This window comes from Orcinus orca, chromosome 11, assembly GCF_937001465.1.
Source record: "Orcinus orca chromosome 11, mOrcOrc1.1, whole genome shotgun sequence".
Lineage (NCBI taxonomy): Eukaryota > Metazoa > Chordata > Mammalia > Artiodactyla > Delphinidae > Orcinus > Orcinus orca.
In genome coordinates this window covers 88991587-89014969 of record NC_064569.1, presented here as the reverse complement: position 1 = coordinate 89014969, position 23383 = coordinate 88991587, and the positions used below count along the sequence as shown (strand labels likewise).

At 40.8% G+C, this 23383-nt stretch overlaps 1 protein-coding gene and 1 pseudogene across 1 annotated transcript; one reads left to right on the top strand and one right to left on the bottom strand.

Annotated features, from left to right (window-relative positions):
• The first annotated feature begins 3903 nt into the window (after positions 1-3903).
• LOC101270280 (protein HP-20 homolog) lies at positions 3904-4721 on the top strand. Its single transcript, XM_049694938.1, is given in 3 exon segments — positions 3904-3922; positions 4242-4642; positions 4644-4721. Coding segments are annotated over 3 exon segments (498 nt in total).
• Positions 4722-20553: 15832 nt separating this feature from the next.
• LOC101270781 (protein HP-25 homolog 1-like) lies at positions 20554-22406 on the bottom strand (annotated as a pseudogene).
• Between the last annotated feature and the right edge of the window lie 977 nt (positions 22407-23383).

Sequence of the window (23383 nt, the reverse complement as noted above, 5' to 3'; positions counted from 1 at the left end):
GAGTTGAATATTAAATGCAGCATTATCTTAGTTGTAATTTAAATACAGCCAAGCCTGGGGACATCTAGTTCACACAAATAAGTAACTACTTCCTGTGGCCAGGTATAATTTTTAATATATTGTGGAATTCCATTTGCTGATGATTACCAAAGCATTACATGTCAGTGTTCCCAAGAGATTTATTTCTGTGAAGCACACTGTTCCTGAATGGAGTGGGGGGACCTTGGCTATTTCCTCGTAACTAAAATGGAGGGAGAATACAAGAGACTACACTGTGAAGTTTTCTGGTTTCTACAATTATGGAGTCCGTATGTCATTGCCTACCCGTGTGATCCATGAGCAGAATTGCTACAAAACTCAATCTGGTACTGCTAGGTTCAGAGAATTCTATGGAGAAGGGGTGGAGTGATAATTAATCAGACAGAGATAAGGCAACCACTGCACTATTAAATTCCATAACTTCCCCCAAAGTTGGAATAATGGATCCTGTCAAATACCCACAGCACTGGAGTGGAGAGAGTTTTCATGGATTAGGATTGGGAAATTGGTGTGGCCTGCTACAGCCTGCGGACAGTTCAGGGTCCAGGGGAGGAATGTGGTGTGATGCACCTAGCTGGGAGATAGTCAGAATATGAAGGAGAATCTAGAACAGGGATAGCTTTGAGTCAGGTATTATATTGTCAATTTAATTGGAGTTGTCTGTATTAAATTTTTAACTTAAGTTCATAAGAATTTATAGATTACATATTTAGACAGAGATTTCACTAAATGTCCCTCTCTTTTCACAAGGAATGGATTAAACAGAACAGAATACGTGGCAGCTCTTGGATAAATAGAAACAGGTCAGTAGAGCAGAGTGGCTAAAAACTGTAGACCCTAGAGTCAGTATCCCCGTGCCAAAGGTGGCTTCTGGACAAGTTACTAGGCAGCACTTTGCCTCCATTTCATTTTCTATAAATTGAAGATAATAATAGTAACTCGTATCCTGAGCTCATTGTGTATTCAGTAGAATAATCATGCAAAGCCTAGTATATAATAAATTCACAATAAATGTTAGCTATTACTTTCGTTGTTATCACTATTGTTTATAAGTCAATAGAGATTTCTCAAATGATAAGGTTATATATAACAGTGTGAAATATTTGCATATTGGTAGGCGGGCCTCTCCCATTGCGGAGCACAGGCTCCGGATGTGCAGGCTCAGCGGCCATGGCTCACAGGCCCAGCCGTTCAGTGGCTCAGCGGCATGTGGGATCTTCCCGGACCGGGGAATGAACCCGTGTCCCCTGCATCGGCAGGCGGACTCTCAACCACTGTGCCACCAGGGAAGCCCTTGCATGTTTTTGAAGCTTCTGTCTGAATAACCATCTATAAAGTATGTTTATTTCTTTTATGCTAGGGTAAGTTATTCTACATATTATGGGAAAGAAATAATTAATGTATTAAAAACTTAGAATCAGGCTTGAAACAAAGTAAAGGGCTTTAACTTTGCTGTCTTTGTAAGGCACCCTTACCTGTAATTCCCATGAAGAGAGTTCCCCTCTACCGCCACCCCCAGGCAACCTGACTTGTGAAAAGAAACTTGACCAACCATAGAGCTTCTCAATGTCTCTGTTCCCGTCTCATGAGCTTCATTTAGAAAGGTTTAGGAGGGCTGATTAAATCAATTGATTTCAAAAAATGTTTGATTTCTTATCTCTCCTGAGGTTAATAGACTGGTTAATTTTTTAAATATAAATTTATTTATTTTATTATTTAGTTATTTATTTATTTAGGCTGTGTTGGGTCTTTTGTTGCTGCGCACGGGCTCTCCCCAGTTGCGGTGAGTGGGGGCCACTCTCCGCTGCAGCGCATGGGCCTCTCATTGCGATGGCCCCCGCTGCCGCGGAGCACGGGCCCCAGGCACATGGGCCTCAGCAGCTGTGGCACACGGGCTCTAGAGCACAGCCTCAGCAGCTGTGGTGCACGGGCCCAGCCGCTCCGCAACACGTGGGATCCTCCCAGACCAGGGCTCGAACCCCCGTCCCCCGCATTGGCAGGCGGACTCCCAACCACTGCGCCACCAGGGAAGCCCGGACTGGTTAATTTTTAATTAGAGAGAATTTAGGGTGATTGACATTCAAACTGGGGTCCTTCCCTCCACATACCTCTGGCAGTGAGTTGTTGGCTGACGACTAGGATCTGACTGTTGAGGTAAGTGGACTCTACCCTGGATCTCTTCCTTTTGTAGCCACATACCAGCCCCAGAATGTGGGCCCAGCTCCCCCCTATTCCTCCTCCTACCTACAGAATAGGACCAGAGGTGTCCACTGAGTTTGTGAGCTTGGGTTTTCTCCTTGACATTGACAAAGATAGAAGCTAAAGAACTAAAGGATGCCAGTGGGAAAAGCAGGAAAACTACACATCCTATGTGGTTCTTGATTGCTGGCAAGGAATTACCACAAATTCAGCAGCTAAAAGGCATGAATTTATTATTTCATAGTTTCCATAGGTCAGAAGTCTGGGTCAAACCAGGGGGTGGGAGCCCTGTGGGCTCCTGGGCACGGAAGCCTTTTTTTGTCCCCTGTTTTTTGTAGGCAAGACTCCAGCCTTCATGACTTTCCCTGAGTTCCGAAGGGTGGTTTTGAACAATTGCTAATCAATTTTTCTTTTCCAAAAAGTCCATTTATCGATTTGTTTTCTTTTATGTTATATGTTTTTGGTGTCATGTCTAAGAATTCTACCTAGCCCAGGATTGGGAAGATTTTCTCCTATGCTTTCTTCTAAAAGTACTACAGTTTTACACTTTACATTGAGATCTATCATCTACTTAGACTTAATATTTTTATAAGGCATGAGGTTTAGGTCAACATTAATTTTTTCAACTACCCATTGTTCCAACATCCTTTGTTGAAAATTCTATCTTTTCTCCACTGAATTGGTTTTGCACCTTTGTGAAAAATAGGTTGGTCATGTGTGATTTATGTGTAGACTTTTTCTTACGTTCCATTGATGTATGCTTCTATCCCTCTGCCAAAACCACAGTGTGTCAATCACTAACATTATAAACTAAGTCTTAAAAATAGGGCAGAAAATCATATGATTGTATCAATTAATACAGAAAAAATTATTTGACAAAAATTAACACCCATTCGCAATAAAAACTCTCAGCAAACTAGGAATAAAGGGGAACTTCTTCCACTTGATAAAGAACATCTGCCCAAAAAGCTACCGTTAACATCATATTTATGGTCTGAAAATCATGTCTGGTACATGCATGTTCATTTAGTTCTCTTCCCTGTGGTCTTGGCTCCAGCTGCAACCACATCAAAACACATATTCTTAGCAAGGACTCTCCAACAAGAAGTAGCCTCTGCATACAGAACTTTAGGGCCACGTGGGAAGATGAGGAAAGGTTTCCCCACCTTATTATATATAAGGTCAAGTTCTAACTTTATTTGGTGGAGGAAATCTCTATCATCAATTACCTAGGTCCTTAGTACAGCAGAGATTGTTTTACAAATCTCAATCATATCTTACACAAAAGCAAAGTCATGACAACGCTTCAACAATCTATTTGCAAAAATATTCTGGAAGTGAAGTCAGAGGATGCATTCACCTACATGTTCTGGGTTGCTTCCTGGACATTTAGAGCCATGGCAGGGTGAAGAGAGGAGCTGGGAGTAGAAACGCCTGCATTCTCACTACCTGATGTCAAGAATGGTGACTTTTCAATGGATCTGATCAACTATAATCACCATGCCATCCCTTAGATCTCCAGAACTTATTCATCCTACATAAGTGAAACGTTGTATCCTTTGACCAACATCTCCCCTTTTCCCCGACGCTCAGTCTCTGGCAATCACCATTTTACTCTCTGCTTCTATGAGTTCAGCTTTTTAAAGTCCACCTATAACTGAGATCATGCCATACGTGTCTTCTTGTAAGGCTTAATGTTTTGTAGGCACTACAAGTATTTTAAATGCATTGTCTCATTACAACTTCACAACAGTCACATGAGAAGTCAATAATATTATTTTCAGATGAGGAAATACAGCCCAGAAACATTAATTAACTTTAGCAAGATTACAAAGCTGGTCAATTTCGGAGATGTGACTTGCAACCATTTAATCATACACCAAAGATCAATCTCTTAACCATGATGTTATAACCAAAAAGTGGTGGTTTCATACATCAACTGAGGTACCATCTTTTTATTGGATGCTATGAGCTTCTTACTGGGTCTTCTCCACTTTTCCAAGGGATACCAGGTTTACCAGGATTGCCAGGACCTCCAGGACCAAGTGTAAAATGCCCGTGCAACAGAAGGTCCGCCTTCACTGCAAAGCTCAGTGACAAGCTGCCTTCACCTTTGAAGCCTGTTACCTTCACAGAGGTCCTGTACAATGCCCAGAGAGACCTACAGGAGGACACTGGGGTCTTCACAGGCATGGTGCCGGGAAATTCCCGTTTCCTCTCTGATGTGGAGCTCCAGCGCTGCAAGGTGATCGTTCGGCTGATGAGGAACAAAAGTTCTGTCTTAGAAAAGCGTCAGGTCTCCACCAAAGAGTCCAGGAATCTCTCTGGCATGTTGAGCCTGCCGCTGAGCGTATGCAAGAAGGTGTGGCTAGAAGCAGAAGCGGAAACCAAGGAGCCGGAGCAAAGCCACAGCTACAGTCTATTTCTCTAGTCTCCTGACACAGTTCTGGCCTCTCTATATAGCGAAGACAAACCCCTTATGATTTTGCTGTCCAAAGCAAACAAACAAATAAATAAATATGCCCTATATCTTGGCCTCTTGGGCTTTCCTTTCCTTAGCATTTTGGAAGTTTTGTACATTCTATGTTTATATGAAGGAACAGGTAGATTTGGTCACAGTGGAACTGGGCCTTAGAATTCTGTTCCAGAAATCATGACATTATTTCACTTAAATCACTTCTCTAATATTTATCGAGGCCATTCTGCCTCTTTGTCCCCAGACCCCCGTTACTGGATGGAAATCCTTTTATCTAAGGGACGGGATTTCCCTGGAGGTCCAGTGGTTAAGACTCTGTGCTTCCAAAGCAGGAAGTGCAGGTTCAATCCCTGGTTGGGGAAATAAGATCCCACATGCCGCGTGGCACGGCCAAAAAATTAAAAAAAAAAAAAAAAAAAAGGAATGTCTTACCTTTTTTTTGCGGTACACGGGCCTCTCACCGCTGTAGCCTCTCCCATTGCGGAGCAGAGGCTCCGGACACGCAGGCTCAGCGGCCATGGCTCACGGGCCCAGTCGCTCCGTGGCATGTGGGATCTCCCTGGACCAGGGCACGAACCCGTGTCCCCTGCATTGACAGGCGGACTCCCAACCACTGCGCCACCAGGGAAGCCCCGAGGAATGTCTTACCTTTTATCCAAGGGAAACAGGCTCAGGGTCCCTCCCTCTCACCAATCTACTTCTCCATCTAACTGACAAGTTTCATTCACCATGTGCCCCTCCTTAACCCTCTAATGCTTTCCTCTTCTGTCACTCACACTGGAAATTCTGTCAGATCATTTTTACAGTTAAAGAGGGTTGAAGTAAAACACACTGCCATTATTCTGCTTATGATAATGATAGGATTTACCCTCCTTCCATAGCAACAAAAACTTGGGGAAATATTGTATGATTTAAGGTAACACTAATTAATGAAACAGGGAAAAACAGCTTAACTCAATAGAAGTTTACTTCTGACTCATTAAAATTCCGATATTGATATTCTGGACTGGAGGATGACTCTCTCCTAAACAGTGATTCTGGGACTCAGACTCTTTCCATCTTGTGGCTCTGCCATCTTTGACATGTGGCTTATGAGCTCTCCATTATTCTTGTATCAAGACAGCAAAAGTGGAAAGATCCTGGAGAGTCTCGTGAAAGATGTTTTTGATGGGCAAGGCTGAGAGATGGGTCACAGAGTTTTCGCTTGCATGCCATTGACAAAAATTTAGTCGTTGACCATCCCTAACTTTACCTCCTTCGGAATTGTGGAATTTTGGTAAATAGATTCTATTCACTTAAAAATCACTCTTCTCATAGCTACCAAGGCCATATGTTTTTCTTGTCCCTAAACCCACATTACTGGCTGGAAGAACCCTTTATCATATTTACAAATTCAGTGAGAAGATTACATAGTCATTTAAAAAGGCAATAAAAGCACTTGCTTAAAAAATCATAACTTATTAATAATTTAAAAATCTGTTAGGAAATAAGAATAGAAGGGAATTTTCTTAATCTCATAGTGACAACTGAAAATTTACATACAGAACGTCTCACCCTGGAAATGTAAGCTTGCAGATTGAGAACCAAAATAATATGCCCACAATCACTTTTACTCAGTATTGAGCTGGAGATCCTCATCCATGGAGTAAGCAGGAAAAATATAAAACATATACAATTGGAAAGAAAGAAGCAAAGTTTGTTATATTACCAGTGTATGAATTCAAGCCAAAAAAACACATACATTTATATGTTATTAAATTAATGAAAATTAGCAAACATTTTGGATATAAATTTAAGAAATCAATTGTGTTTTTTTAACAGCAGAATCAATTAATTAGAATATGAACAAAAAACATACAATTTAACTAGCAATGAAAATAGCAAATATAGGCGACTTGGGCTGGGGAAGAGGGGGCTGGGCATGCCTCCAGCTGAGTGAGCTGACAGGAAGAAGCAGGAATGGGTTGATCCAGCTGCATCCCCGCTGCTCAGCGGTTCCCGTGGCCACCTCTGCTGCCTTTGCCTGGGACTGTGTCCACCAACTGCTGGGAGGGAAGCCTAGAGTATGGGGAGGGCACTCTTTCTTTTTAAAGTAAATGTATCTAGGACTAAACCTAACAAAGTTGTGAAGACTATTTTGAAGAGTAGTATAAATTTTTATTGAAAGGTTTTAAATAAAAGAAACAAAGAGAAACCCTGTTCAGGGATTAAGGCTTAATATGGTAAGCATTTTCTCCAAACTGATTGACAGCATTGATGGATTCCCAGAAAACAGGTGGTGTAGGGGCTGTATTGTGTGGAATGTGCCTAGAGTGTATCCTTGGAGAGCTGGCAGGCATACTCAGCAGAAAGTAAGTGTGTTTGCAATAGCCTAACAACCCAGATGTACCTTGACAGTAAAATAGAAACAGGATTCACGGTGCACTCATGCGATGGAATGCTATACAATGAAATTAAATGAGTGTTGCCCACCTATGTTACACATGCTGTGAAGGAAAAGTACTACTGATTGAAAGGATACTTACAATCATATCCCCTTTTTATAAATTTAAAAAACATGCAAACTGCGAGTTCCCTGGTGGACTAATGGTTAGGATTCTGGGCTTTCACTGCAATGGCCTGGGTTTAATCCCTGGTCAGGGAACTGAGATCCCACAAGCTGCATGGCGTGGCTAAAAAAACCCCAACAACCTACTAAAATCAATAAAGAAACATTTAAAAAAATGCAAACCTAAATTACATTTTTAAATGATTGATGTGTATGTATTAAGATGAAGAGAAATAGGAAACAAGTGCCTAAAAGGAGCGTACGGTCTTTTAAGAGAATTTTGTCCAGGGGGTTGTTTTTCAGTCACTTATCATATTGTTATTTATGCTTTTCACTTTTCTGTATTTAGGTTTTTTTCACAATTACAAAAATGTCAGTATGCAGCCACAGTGATTTCATTCTCAATTCAGGGCCATTGGTCACAATTAGGCCCTTTTTGTTGCTTAGCAACTCCATGCTGTGTCCTTCATTCCCATTTACAATTTCACACCCTCATTCTCTCTCCAGATCTCTAGCACCAACACTCAGCTTATTACCTTGTGTTCTGTTTTGCTGAGAAGAGGAAATAATTAGAAGCAAACTTCCCAAAGTCCCTCCATCACACCGACCCCCAGGTCTGCATCTCTGCTGAATTCTCTGCCTTCCGTCTTATCCCACAGGCTGACACCCCTGCTGCTATGTAGGAATTCCACTTGTGCACTTGATCCTGTTTTCTTGAACTCCTCATAGACATAGTTTTATTAAGTCTCCCCTCTCTCACCTATTTTTTGTTCTCTACTAGATCATTCCTTTCGTATGTAACCACACTGAGTTTTCACATCTTCAAAGAGAAAATTCTCTCTTGACACAAAAGCCTTCTCCAGCTACCGCCCGATTTATCCTCTTTACACAAAATCTTGAGAAAGTTGTTATGGGCTGAGTTATGGCCCACAAAATTATTATTTTTTTAAGATTTATTTATTTATTTATTTTTTGGCTGCACTGGGTCTTAGTTTCAGCATGCGAGAACTTCGTTGTGGCACTTGTGGCATGCAGACTTCTTAGTTACTGCATGCGGACTTAGTTGCGGCATGCACGAGGGATCTAGTTCCTCGACCAGGGATTGAACCCAGGCCCCCTGCATTGGGAGCTCAGAGCCTTACCCACTGGACCACAAGGGAAGTTCCCCCACAAAATTATTATGTTGAAGGCCCAACACCAACACCTCAGAATATTACAGGATTTTTAAAGAGGTGATTCAGGTCATGACGGGGGAATTCTAATCCTATTATGAACTGGAAATTTAGACCCAGGAAGGTACAGAAGAAAAACCATGTGAAGACACAGCGAGAAGGTGGCCATCTACAAGCCAGGGAGAGAGGCCTCAGAGGAAACCAATACTTCCAACACCTTAATCTCAAATTTCCAGCCTCCAGAACCATGAGAGAGAAATGTCTGTTGTTTAAGCCACCCAGTTCCATGGTACTTTGTCATTGAAGCCCTAGTAAACTAACACAGTTGTCTATACTTCTCTTCAATTCCTAATCTCCCCTTCTCTTCAACCTACTTCACTCAAGTTTTCCACACAGTCCCGCCAAAAGTGCTGTTATCAATGTCACAAATAACCTTGACACTGATTCCAGATGGTCAGTCCACTTGTTACTTGATATACTTGATCACTGACTTGTTGCCACTTTCCTCATTTGGCTCCTATGTCACCACCCTTGCCTGATCTTCCTCCAACCCCAGTGATTTTTCTCTCAGTCCCCTACATGTTGGCATGTCCTAGTTTTAGATCTGTTTTTTTCCTTCTCTATATCCATTTACCCCACATGTGATTTCATCCCTTTAAATAACTTCTAGATGCTGACTGTTCCAGAAATGTCTCTTTTCAGACCAACCTCCTGGATGTCAGACTACAGCTGAGATGTCGAGTAGTGCTGAATGGTCAAGCACAGTCCCATGAAATACAAATTGTACCCAAGCAACATGCTCTACTGAGGGTGGGCAAAGGACACGGCAGAGAAGCTATCACAAATACAACATAGACATTTTGGAGATCCTGAATCCGTCAGACATAGATCACTGGATCTCTTTTCTCACCCCAGATGAGAAATGATCAAGTTTCAGAGTGCTGGTTGCTAACTGTGTGAGCAGGACAAGATAGCACAGGAGAGACACTTTGTTTTGGAATCTCTAGGGTTTTATACTTTGAGAGTCGCTGGGTCCTTGTGGTCATGAGGATTACATGACTATCTTCCATGTTTTATCACTACATTAATAAGTTGCAGGATTATTTAAAATAAACCATCCTAGAGCATTAGATCTTTCCTGCTACTGTTATTCTTTATATTGTTAGTCAGTAATAGCAACCTCCCTACAAGACTATTATTTATCTTCCAGCTAGAAAATTCCATCAGTCAAGGTTTAGAAGACGGTCTGGTTGGTTATGTTTACAGATTTCTTTGAGCATCCCAAAAAGGTGATAATCAAATGTCACACCAACTATTCAGCTTTCTTTTTATTTTTAAAATTGAAGTATAGCTGACTTGCAATATTAGTTTCAGGTGTACAGCATAGTGTTTCAGTATTTTTACAGATTATACTCCATTAAAAGTTGTTACAGGGCTTCCCTGGTGGCGCAGTGGTTGAGAATCTGCCTGCCAATGCAGGGGACACAGGTTCGAGCCCTGTTCTGGGAAGATCCCACATGCCGCGGATCAACTAGGCCCGTGAGCCACAACTACTGAGCCTGCGCGTCTGGAGCTTGTGCTCCACAACAAGAGAGGCCGCGACAGTGAGAGGCCCCCGCACGGCGATGAAGAGTGGCCCCCGCTCGCCGCAACTGGAGAAGGTCCTCACACAGAAACAAAGACCCAACATAGCCAAAAATAAATAAATTAATAAATTAAATTAAATTAAAAAAAAAGTTGTTACAAGATAGTGGCTATAATTCCCTGTGCTGTACAATATATCCTTGCTGCTTATCTATTTTATTCATAGTAGTTTGTGTCTGTTAATCCCTTACCCCTAAATTGCCCCTCTCCCCTTCCTTCTCTTTGGTAACCGCACATTTTTCTATGTCAGTCTGTTTCTCATATACATTCATTTGTATTATTTTTTATTTTTTTTAATTAATTTTTATTGGCAGATAGTTGGTTTACAATGTTTTGTTCGTTTCTGCTGTAGAGCAAAGTGAATCAGTTATACATATACATATCTCTACTGTTTTTTAGATTCTTTTCCCATATAGGTCATTACAGAGTATTGAGGAGAGTTCCCTGTGCTAAACAGGAGGTTCTTATTAGTTCTCTATTTTATATATAGTCGTGTGTATATGGCAGTCCCAATCTCCCAATTTATTCCTCCCCATCCTTTCTTCACAACATCTCAGACCTAACATGCCCAGCCCAAGCTCTTGACCTACCCCACACATCTACTTTCCCCACAGTTCTCCCATGGATGCATGTGGCAGTTTTGTCCTTCTAGATTCCTAGCACAAAACCTTGCAGCCATTCTGGGTTCTTCTTTTTCCTTCACACACCACATCCAGTTTGTTAGGACATCTTGCTAGTTTTCCCGTCAAAATATATTCCAAATCCAAACTTTTTTAAAAAAAGAAACTCAACTCCTAGTAGCTTGATGTAATCCACAATTACTTTTGGGTGGAATCATGGCAATAGCCCCCAAATTCGTATGCCTGGCTCTATATCAACCCCCCTCCCAGTCTAAGTCCATCATGGTATGAGTGATCTTTTTGAAATAGAATTAAGATCATGGAACTCTTCTACTTAAACTTGACTAGCTTCTCATCTTTTTCATTGAACATCAAAGACCTTCCATTTGTCTATGAGGCTATATATGGTCTGTCCAAGTCCATCCACCACCCCAACTCCATGCTAACTTTGACTGCAGCCTCTATTGTTCCCTTCCTCATTGATTCCACCTCAGAAACAGTGAATCCCTTGCTGTTCCTCGAGCATGAAAAATGTGCTCCTGCCCTAAGACAATTCCCACTGGGCTACTCCCTCTTGCTTGGGCATTTTTTCCTTAGTTAACAAATGCTTCCTTATAATCCAGAAAATTGGATAGAGTTGAGTACCTTAGAAAGTATGGAATACAGCACCCTAGTGGATAGGGTGTAGTTAAATAGGAACCAGGAGATTTCCTTTATGGTATTAACAGTAGGGATATAATATATGACCAAAGATGTATCACAATTTGATGGTGGGAAATATTTTCAAGGCAAATTAGTGTACTAGAAAAACTAGGTGCTTTCAGAGTAAGATAGCCTTCTCCTTACTAATTTATTATTTATTTTTACGAAATATGTGAGTTATTTTCCAGGATTGAACATGCAGCCCTAATTATATCTTTACACCATGGCTGTAAAAAGTACATTTATAGGGAACTGGACTGGGCTGAGGAAAAGGAAAGCCAACAGTGGAACCACACAAAAAGTGTTATTTAAGAACAAAGAATTCAGATTTGGAAATAGATTAATGCAGATACTGTGAACATCCTCTTGAGATTTTGGGGACTGATCATACCACGCTCGATTAATGGTAGAATTTTCCTTAAAGTGTAAGGGATATTCCCACTGATATTCATCCTGGGGAGAAATTAATGTTGGGGTAGAAAACAAAGCAGGCCCTGATTGGGGACTGAATAGATATTCTTTTTTCCCTGGGACCCAGGATCACTGAGATTTTAAAAGACTGTTGAAGAGAGACTTGGAGCAATGCAGCCCTTAATGTTACATCAGCTCCCTTCTTGTGTGCTTTGGAGCAACTTCCTTACAGTTTTTTGAAATATTCTCTCCAACTTCTGTTTATCTGTACACTAGTACTTTGAAATGGGAAGAGAATAGTTTCGACCCCTTAGCTAATTTTCCATGTGTAATAGAAAAAGATACAATCTGTCTTTCAAATAAGGAATGGTGATATATATAAAAAGTAAGATTTCCCATCCTGATTATGTTTTACTCCAGCATTGTAGGTATCTGTAAGCCAAGCTCAACCTTTTATTAAGACAGCAGGTGACCTCATAACAGGTTAGCCAGGTGAAAAAATATTAGGCAGACTAATTCACCAGAAGCCAATTTAGTAAATGAGTTATTTAATGACTGGCCATTTTGCTAAATGGGCTTTCAAAAAATAAACCTATGTCCTGGAAAGGATGATGGAAACTCAAAACTTGTCGAAATGCATATTATAGAACAGACATTTTATAAGAATTAATATCGGGCTTCCCTGGTGGCGCAGTGGTTGAGAGTCCGCCTGCCGATGCAGGGGACAGGGGTTCGTGCCCCGGTCCGGGAGGATCCCGCATGCCGCGGAGCGGCTGGGCCCATGAGCCATGGCTGCTGGGCCTGCGTGTAAAGAGTTTGGGGGGCTTACCTGGTGGTGCAGTGGTTGAGAATCTGCCTGCCAATGCAGGGGACACGGGTTAGAGCCCTGGTCTGGGAAGATCCCACATGCCGTGGAGCAACTGGGCCCGTGAGCCACAACTACTGAGCCTGCGCGTCTGGAGGCTGTGCTCCGCAACAAGAGAGGCTGCGATAGTGAGAGGCCCGCGCACCCCAATGAAGAGTGGTTCCCGCTCGCCGCAACTAGAGAAAGCCCTCGCACAGAAACGAAGACCCAACACAGCAAAAATAAATATAAAAATAAATTAATTAATTAAAAAAAAAAGAGTTTGGGAAGGATAAAGTGCCTTCCTGCTGTTCTTTACCATTAGTAGAGATTTCATATTCAGAAACAACTAAAACTTTTAAAATATATTCTTTCTATCTTCCTTGAAATTTTTCATAAATAACTCAAAAATATTGGCAAAATCATATGGCTCCTTTCGAATATTCCTAGGTATTGTAAAGCACCAGGTAAATTAAGACACAGCAGGTAAGTGAATTGCTTGCAGCAGAGTAAGTACTTAATACATATCAAACAGGTTATGATTGGAACAAAGCCAATTTCTAGTAACAACAAAATAATAAATCTGATTATAGCAGGTTAAACTTACCATGTGCTAATAACTATGCTAAGTGTTCCTCTGCTCTCATTGTTTCAAAAATCATTGAGCACCTAGAATGTGCTAGACATATGTGGGATTTTGAGGTTACAGTAAAGACCAAAATAAACGATAGAGTTTTTGATATCATGCAACTTACAGTTTAGCAGAGGAGAGAGACGTTAATCTGAGAATTTTGAAAATGTAGAAATAAAGCTGTGGCCATTGCTACAAACAGGTAAGAAGAAGGTCATAATGTAAGAATGCATGAAAGCGCCACTTGGCCAGTTACTTTATTAATCCATTCCTTTCTCAAGAAGGTAGTTCTGAAATCTGACTGGGAACAAAAAGTATTGGTGGCTATGGAGATAAGTGACCTAGGCAGAGGGATGAACCAGTGCAAATGCCCTATGGCAGTGTGGTCCAGGGACCATACATTATTTGAGGGACTAAAAATTCAATGTACCTGGAAACCATCCAGTAAGGAAAGGTGTGGTAGGAAAAAATGATGAAGAGGTATAAAGTAAACCATATTAATAATTTATTTTTTATTGAGGTATAATTGGCATACATTATATTATTTTCAGGTGCTTCAATATTTGTATATATATTGTGAAATGATCACCACAATAAGTCTACTTAACAGCTGTTATCATACGTAGGTACAGAATTTGTTTTCTTGTGACAAGAACTTTTAGGATTTACTCTCTTTGCAATTTTCAAATATGCAATAACTATTTAATTTTTATCCTAAGAAAAATGAGAAACCATGAAATGATTTTAATCAGGGATGAATATGATAACATTTTCTTTTGTGCAATGAGCATTGGCTGCTGGGATGGGATAAATCCAATCAAAGAGGCACAGAGTGGAGGACTGGTCCATCAGTTAGCACAGTGACAGGGGAAGATGATGGTATTGCTTGTGGGAATGTAAAAACGTAAATTGATTTGGCTCGGTGACAGATTGGATTGGGGAGGTGACAAGAGGGAGGTGGGTGGCATCAGTCAGTGGTTGGTAATGCTGTTCATGGGGAAAGAAAACAATGGAAATACATGAGGTGTTGGAGGAAGAAGCAGCCATGAACTCAGTTTTGGATACCTTGGTACAGTGACCCTGAGGAAGCCTCTGGGTATATCACTGATTTCTGATCTCCTCTGGTAACACATTACAGAGCTGTGACTAGCTCTCATGTCTGTGTATGAACTAGATTGGGACCTTCAAGGTTAAAGATAGTTTCTCAGCATATTAAACATAGATGTTTAATAGATGATGGAAGAAAAAGGGGAAAGAGTAAGGGGAGTGGGGGGTAGGTGAAGTCTCTAGGAGAGAGCAAGTCTGTGAAGGAAAAGAACAAGTATATCAGGGTTGCATTTGGTTACATCTAACAGAAACCAGTCTACACTGGCTTAATAAAATCAGTGGTTATTATTCTCATATGTAGGTCTGGTGTGTCTGTGCAAGGAAATTATTAAGGACCTGATCTACTTCTATCCTACTCCCTCAGCCTGCTTAGCGTATGTGTCTTTTGTTCTCAAGTTTACAAAATGGCTGCTTCTGCCCCAGGCATTGCATCTTCTTGGGGTGGGGGAGGGGGATTGATGGGTGAAGAGGGAAGAGCAGAGGGCAAAGGATAAAAATACAAAGAAACAAGTCACTTGAGGATTTACCTTTTAAAGAATCACCCAGGAAGCCCCACCTGATTACATTTCATTCTTCAGATGGTATCACATGCCACCCATGCTTTGCAAAGAGGCTGAAGATCCTGCCCTTAACTAGCTTCATTGACAACCCAAAGTTTGAGCTCTGTTAGAAATAAATTAAATAAGGAGTGGTAGAATGGGTACTGCATAGGCAACTAGCAGGGTCTGAAAAGTTTTTTTTTTTAATTTAATTTATTTTTTATACAGCAGGTTCTTATTAGTTATCTATTTTATACATATTAGTATATATATGTCAATCCCAATCTCCCAATTCATCCCACCACCACCAAACCTCCAACCTCTTTCCCCCCTTGGTGTCCATATGTTTGTTCTCTACATCTGTGTCTCTATTTCTGCCTTGCAAACTGGTTCATCTGTACCATTTTTCTAGATTCTACCTATATGCGTTAGTATACGATATTTGTTTTTCTCTTTCTGAAAAGTATTAAGCAACAGAAATGGTTCCCTCAATCCGTACCCTCCTTCCTTGATCAAACCATCATCAACGTATGCACTATGAATCAAATGCAAAATATGTACTTGGTAGTTTGTATTCACTGCTTAGTGTGACTTTAAGCAATTTTTCTTCATCTCTCAGGGATATTTGCTTTCCTAGCTATACTATAAATTGTGAAATTGAAGTGGTGTTGGGGGCTGTGATCAAGGCTATTTTTTCCTCTGGTGAAAAATGTTCACACATAAACAAGAAAAGGACTTCCCTGGTTCCCCCAGCCTCCACCAGCTCTGATTTCCTGACATACGCTCTTCCTGAAGTTCCTTGGATATAGCAGAATACATGAAATTTGATGGGCTTTCAGTAAGAAACTATTGACCAATTAATGGATAATTAATCTTGACTGTTTTTTAGGGTTACTTTCACATAGGTAAATTGGGCATTCTTAATGTTATTCATTCAGCGGTCACTGAAAAGTATCCAGGGGGGAAGGGAAGTCTGCTGTGAAATTTAGGACCACTTGATGAATTTAAGTGTGCTGTTACCCCTTAGCCAGTATAATTTCCATAGAGCAAATACCCAAAGAACATACTTTCAGTCAGTCCTTTCTCACTCTCTGCTGTGTCTAGCTTGGATTCCAGCCAGACTCTGTCTCCCATCGTCAGCTGCAAGCTGACATTTCCAGAAACATGCCTATAATTGTCCTTGTCCTGGGCTTCCTTCTCCAGGACTTGGGTGCCATTCTTCATGAGCCCTAACTTCACAGCATGCTGGAACAGCTCAATGTCAAAGCCAAAGTGGTACACGCCTGGGACGGTGCAGGTGAACACTCCCGTGATAAGATTGAAGCGGTCCTGGTCGTTATGCAGGGCTTCCTTGAAGACAATGGGCTGGGAGAGGGCTGGGAGGGGATCACTCACCTTCACTGCAAAGGCAGATTTGGGGGGAGATGAACAATTCTTTATTTTTTATTTATTTATTTTTTTTGCGGCACGTGGGCCTCTCACTGTGTGGCCTCTCCCGTTGCGGAGCACAGGCTCCGGACGCGCAGGCTCAGCGGCCATGGCTCACGGGCCCAGCCGCTGCGCGGCATGTGGGATCCTCCACACCAGGGCACGAACCCATGTCTCCTGCATCGGTAGGCGGACTCTCAACCACTGTGCCACCAGGGAAGCCCTAGATGAACAATTCTTAATGTCTCCAGGAATTCCAGGAATTCCTCGTGGTCCTGGAGGGCCTTGGGGGTAAGGCCAAGGTAAACAGAAGGAGGATAGAGATTTGAAGTTCATGCATTTCACAGTCCATAAATTTCCTTCCACACTACCCCCCCCCCACCACTAACTTAACACTTGCCCTTCAAAGATCCTCTATGCCTCACTTTTCCCAGGAAGTCTTTCCTCTCTGCCATTATAGTAGCAGAATCCAGTGTTTACTTTGATTGTAGCATTTGCTACACTGAATAGTAATCTCTCCCATTATGTACCTATTTTGTTTCCTTAATTAGATGAAGAGCCAGTGCCCTACTTAATTTTGTTCCTAAAGTGCCATTATATGGTCTCCAGGGTCGAGTTGATAAGCATAGTATGTTTTTGGAAGCAATGATTGAATAAATAATTGCTTGAATTGCCCTTTCAATTCATTTCATAGGTGTGATCATGTTTTTATTATCACAAACACCAAGTAAGGATTACTCTTGGAAAACAATGACACAAGGAGATCTAGGAATTGTATTATTCCAGAGATAAAAGGGGCTGTTAGACCAATGTCTCCCCAGCTGGACTGTGTATGAGAGTGTCTTAGCTAATAATGCAGTGACCACCTGAATTGGAATTTCAAGGGGATGAATCCAGGAACCTGAACATTAAACAATGTCCACAATCAGGTAGAGGAATCACTGATGCAGGATCAAATTGGTGAATAGTTTCCAGTGAGGATGAGATGGCGGAATAAGTTCTCAGAATTGAGGGAAAAGCTCCTAATACCTTATTCTAAATTGTTTTCTACGATACCATTTTGCCCTTGAATTTGCAGGAAACTCACTAGTATTCCAGTGTTAATTATGGGTGAGCACAGAGTAATTATGCCACAGTAAAGAGTATACCAATTTAAATGTTATCTGTGGAGAAAGAAAGAAATGAAATTGAGTTATTTGTAGTGAGGTGGATGGACCTAGAATCTGTCGTACAGAGTGAAGTAAGTCAGAAAGAGAAAAACAAATACCATATGCTAACACATACGGATTTATATATGGAATCTAAAATATATATATATATATGGTTCTGAAGAACCTAGGGGCAGGACAGGAATAGAGACACAGACATAGAGAATGGACTTGAGGACACGGGGAGGGGGAAGGGTAAGCTGGGACGAAGTGAGAGAGTGGCGTGGACATATATACACTACCAAATGTAAAATAGATAGCTAGTGGGAAGGAGTCACATAGCACAGGGACATCATCTCAGTGCCTAGAGGAATGGGATAGGGAGGGTGGGAGGGAGACACAAGAGGGAGGAGATATGGGGATATACATATATGTATGGCTGATTCACTTTGTTATAAAGCAGAAACTAACAACCATTGTAGAGCAATTATACTCCAATATAGATGTTAAAAAAACATTCAAGGAATCTACAAAAGAAACTCCTAGCACTAATCAGTGAGTTATGCAAGGTTACAGGATACAAGGTCAACACACACAAAAATCAATCATATTTCTGTATATAGCAGTGAACCATTGGAAATAGAAACGAAAAACACAATACCATGTATTATGGCTCTGAAGAAATGATATACTTGTGTAAAAACAAGACATGTATAGGATATGTATGCTAAAAACTACAACCAGCAATCCCACTCCTGGGTATTTATCCTAGAGAAATGAAAATGTATGGTTCTGCAAAAGCCTATGCATAAATGTTTCTAATAGTTTTATTTGTTATAGCACCAAACTGGAAACAAACCAAATGGACTTCAATGAGTGAATGGAGGAACAAACTGTGATACATCATATAATGGAATACTAGTGAACAACCAAAAAGAAAAAAATTATTGATATTCAGAGCAGCTTCAATGTGTTAAAAAAAGAATTCAATCTAGTAAATTTGAAGATATAATTGGCTTTGTTCGGTGATTCCTGAATTGGGTAGCATCCCATCTAGCAATTAGAAGGGTGCTCCAAGGAGAGGTACAAAGTAGAAGGTTTAGAAAGGAGAGTGGGGCAAGGAAATCATTAGCAAAGGAATGAATGGAAAGGGTTATTTTGGGCCAGGACATCTTTTTGGGGGGAAGGAAATGGTGAGGACGTTATCATGCCAATTCCTTTGGAGGATGGAGAGGGCCAATGTGACAGGTTACCTCATTGGTACTGACCAGAAAATTCCAAACTGGCTGATTAAGATTACATTTTTGAGGAAGGTTGAAACTACAATTAGGTTAGGTATTAAATCTAGGTTTTGTATCATGGGCTTTAGTGCAAGTGATACCATCCTGAGTCTGTGATTTTTCTCCTTATTAGATGGATCTTAAGTTCATTATATTGAGTGAAAAGGTCAATCACGAAGTCACTCTACTATCCATCAGCAGAAGAGTAAATAAATAAATGGCGGCATATTTACAATGGAATACTGGCCATTTCCATTCAATGAAATACTTCACTACTGTTACCACAGTGTGGATGGATTTCACAGGCATTAGGATGAGTGAAAAAAGACTAGACACAAAAGATTTTATATTGGATTATATCACTCATATAAAGTACAGGAATAGGCAAAGATAACTGATAAATGATGCTGAAAGTCAGAATAATAGATTCAATGCTGCAGATGTAGTTGTGGACCGGAAGGGCACAAAGGAGAGTTCTGGGATGATAGAAATGTTCTATGCATCAATCTGGATGGTGGGTCCATGTTTGTATGCATATAAAATTAATCAAGCTGTGTACTTTAGATTTCTGCATTTTACTATATTTAAGTTATAATTCAATAATAAAGAAACAAAACCCACCAATATTTTTTTAAAAGTCTGGTCATCAGTAGTACGAAGCTGGCTTAGATGCTCATGTCAGTGTACAAAACAATGTGGTTACTTTTATCCTCCTGCTCCAGCATGGAATATGGGGCTTTGATTTGATGCCTGCAGGATGGCTGTTGCAGCTGTTAAGACCTGCATCTACACTCTTTGGAGAAGAAATGGAGAAAGCAAAGGGCAGAGGCCAAGGGCCAAAGACATAAGCCAGTTGAGTCTTTTCCCTCTTAAATACGACTCCCGCAAGTACCATGCGCTTACATCTCACCAGAAAGGATGGTGTTTTTTATGGCCACCCTGAATGTAACAGAAGCTGGTCAAATTACATTTTTTAACCGTGTTCGTTGAGGCAATGCAAACGAATTTAGCTAGAATAAAAATTGGTAGAAGCAGGGATATTGGGTAAGTAGCAGCCTGAAGTAAATTAATAATTAATCTGAAGCCACAGAAATTCCCTCACCTCTATCACCCATCCAGTTATGCTTTGGGAGACTCATCTGATGAAGAGCATCTTCATTTGGTCTTTTAAGCAAACTTAACATCTCTGCCAGAGATATTTACTTCTATATTTATATCCTTAATTCTCAGAATAGATTTGAGAGTTTGAGCAAAGTTTTTGTCCTCTGGGGGTGGGGGGGGGCAGGCTTCAAAAAGGAGCTGAATGAGGGTTTTCCTGCTATATTTAACAACAACATGGCTGGGCAGCTTCCTACCTCACTCTTTTTTACCCCACATTTTTAAAAAGATTTTTTATTTGATGTGGACCATTTTTTTTAAGTCTTTATTGAATTTGTCCCAATATTGCTTCTGTTTTATGTTTTCGTTTTGGCCAGGAGGCATGTGGGAACTTAGCTCCCCGACCAGGGATCGAACCCGCACCCCCTGCATTGGAAGGTGAAGTCTTAACCACTGGACTGCCAGGGATGCCCCTCCCCACATTTTTGCCACCGAGGATCTTGAATTTGGGGAATCACAAATAAGAAATTATTGACAAATTGATGAACCATGAGTCTTTACTGGTTTCAGCGATTGGTAATACATTCATTTTGTTCAACTTGGTCATTACTGATTTTGTGAGCTCTTCATCCTAGAGGAACCATTTGGGATGAGAGGAGTAGGAGGCTTATTTTCTTAAATTCAGTGTTACATGAGGGAGAGAACCGTGCAGTTACCCCTAGCTGTCCTAATTTCCATTGAGCAAAACCCCATAAAACACAGTGTGAGTAGTTCCTTTTTCAGATTCTTCTTTGTCCAGCTTAGACTCCAGCCAGACCCTGTCCCCTTTCTCCAGCTGCAAGATGGGACTGCCTGAAGCTTGCTCATGGCTGTCCTTGGCCTCTGCTCATTTGTCCCAGATCTAGATGCCATTCTGCATGAGACTCACCTTGACAGCATTCTGAAACAACGCAATGTCAAAGCCAAAGTGGTACACACCGGGGACACCGCAGGTGAACACTCCAGTGGCCAGGTCAGAGTGGTCCTGACAGTTGTACAGAACTTCCTGGAAGACAATGGGCTGGGAGGGTCCTGGGAGAGGCCCACTCAGCTAGACGGAAAAGGCAGATTGAGGTAGACAGGGGCGTTTCTCAACTGCTCCAGGCACCCCAGGTATACCTTTTAGTCCTGTTACACCTGGGGGTCCTAGATCCCAAAATAAGCAGAAAAAAGAATGATAGAATTTAAGGTTTTGTATTTTTCAAAGTATTAATACATGAATTGCTTCTTCCTTCCTACCCTTCTTCTCACTGGTCAGAGCCTAGCTCAAGCATCACTGCTTCCAGAAGGCTCTCTTGTCTCCTCCAGATTTGGAAAAGTTCTATCTCCTTGTACCACATCTGGTATTGATTGTTACCATAGGTATAAAGAATTACCACAAAGAATTGTAATCCCTCCCTTAAGTGACTGTCTCCTTATCCATACTGGGAACGAGGCATCTTACTTAATTTTCCTTCTAAATGTCATACTCAGTATCAGTTGTAAAATTAGCACTCAAAATATGTTCAATAAGTGAATAACTGAATGAATTAGTATATGAATTATATATTAGTATATATATTAGTATATATATGTCTTTACTATAAGGCTGAGTATTAAGGATCACTATTGGAAGTTACCCAGACAAATCCAGGGATCATACTATTGCCAGAACTAAATGGGAATTTTGAACAGTGGTATCCAAATATGCCTGTTTATTAGAACCAGTTGTGGAACACCATCCCACCCCTGTTCCCCAGTTACTCAGGGCCAGTCTACACTGCGGGCCTTTAGAGGAACCTCTGAGGATGGAGACTAGGAACCTACATGTTTAACATGTGATTCTGATGCTCAGCCAGATTTCAAAACCTTTGCTTTAGAGGTTCAGTACAAGTATTCAAAGCTGATGGGATCTCTGTGGGAGCTTAGCCCAGCATACCTCTCAGCAGATGACAAGAGAACAGTAAGTCAATGTATCTGCTGCCCACATGACTCTGGTATCACTGTATGAACCTTGGCTTACGCCTACACTGTATGACACCAATAGGAGTGCTTTACACTAGTCTAGAGATGGAGTTATGTCTCAATTTGGACTGTACATCCAGTGTGTCTAAAGAGGTGTTTGAGCACACAGATTTCTTGGTGGTTGGAAGCCATCTTAGTAGACAAATCCTATGACTCTTAAGAGTTCAGAAAAAGAGACCATGGTCATTTGTTACCAAGAAATGACTTACCACAATGATCAATATTCTCATCAGATCACCTGGAAGATTTCACTGAATCTATGAACATTGCAGTCAAAGAGAAACTATGAGAGGCTAAGAGAGCAATTGCATTTATTTTTCCACCTGCTAAACCAAGTAGCCCTGGAGGACCCCTGGGTCCTGGAGGTCCTCGGGGTCCACAAGGTTCACATAGCTGAGAATCTGCTGAAGGTTTGACATCGGCCACGAGTAACAGGATAAATAAAGCTAAACTCCAGAAACCTGAAGCAGAAGAAAAATGAATGAAGTTTCAAATAGTTTGGAAGATGGATCAGCCTCTCTTAAAGAGATTGTGCTATAAATTTTGTCAAGTTACGGTTCACAGTTCCAAGAAATTGATGTTATTTTGGTCTTTAGTTCCATGAAATGCTACATGTATCAATGCTGTGACTCATACAGACAAGATCAGGAGGCACTTTGAATTGAGATGCTTTCAAGTCAAACACAGCAAAATCCAAGAAAATCAGCTAACTCATCCTATTTGAAACCCATGCTGCTTTTTCAATCTCATGCAAACCCCAGAGTTCCTCTCTCATGGACTCAGAGCCTCCTGCCATCTGTTTAGCAGTGATCTTTAAATAATTGGTGTGATTAATCTTCTTATGATGATGAATAAGCACCCGATTTGCCTATGTGTTATTTTATGTTGTCTTATTGCTTTATCTCTTGGATGGGCTTCGAACCTAGAAGATATATGACAAATCGTTCTTTGATGGTAAATGAATCGACAAATGCCAGATACTGAATTAGCCAACTGTTACTTCCCACCACCTTAAAACTTTTACTCAGTGCAGTAGCCTTCATTCCACTTTGAAGTACCAAGCCAATAAGATCAATATGCTTGCATTATACTAGCTTCTGTTAATGCGCTTGTTATATTTTCTCCTTTATGACACATTGAATCTTCTACTTGCCCTCAATAATCAACTTTTATGGGTTACAAATGTATGCAACAACTACAGAAATTTGTGTCAAGAAACACAATCAACTTTAACATGATTAATATGCTCTTGAAAGTAGAGTGCTTCTAACTGTTAAATTATCAGTCAGTAACCGTAACTTTTAGAATATCCTTTCTAATTCAAGAAAGATATTCATCACTTTTTGGCCTTAATTTCTGATTCAAAAGATGCTCTTCCAAAGCTGAAGTTAACTTATGAAAGGAAGTATGCTAATTTATGGGCATATTTTTAAAGTCAGAGGATGTGGATTCAA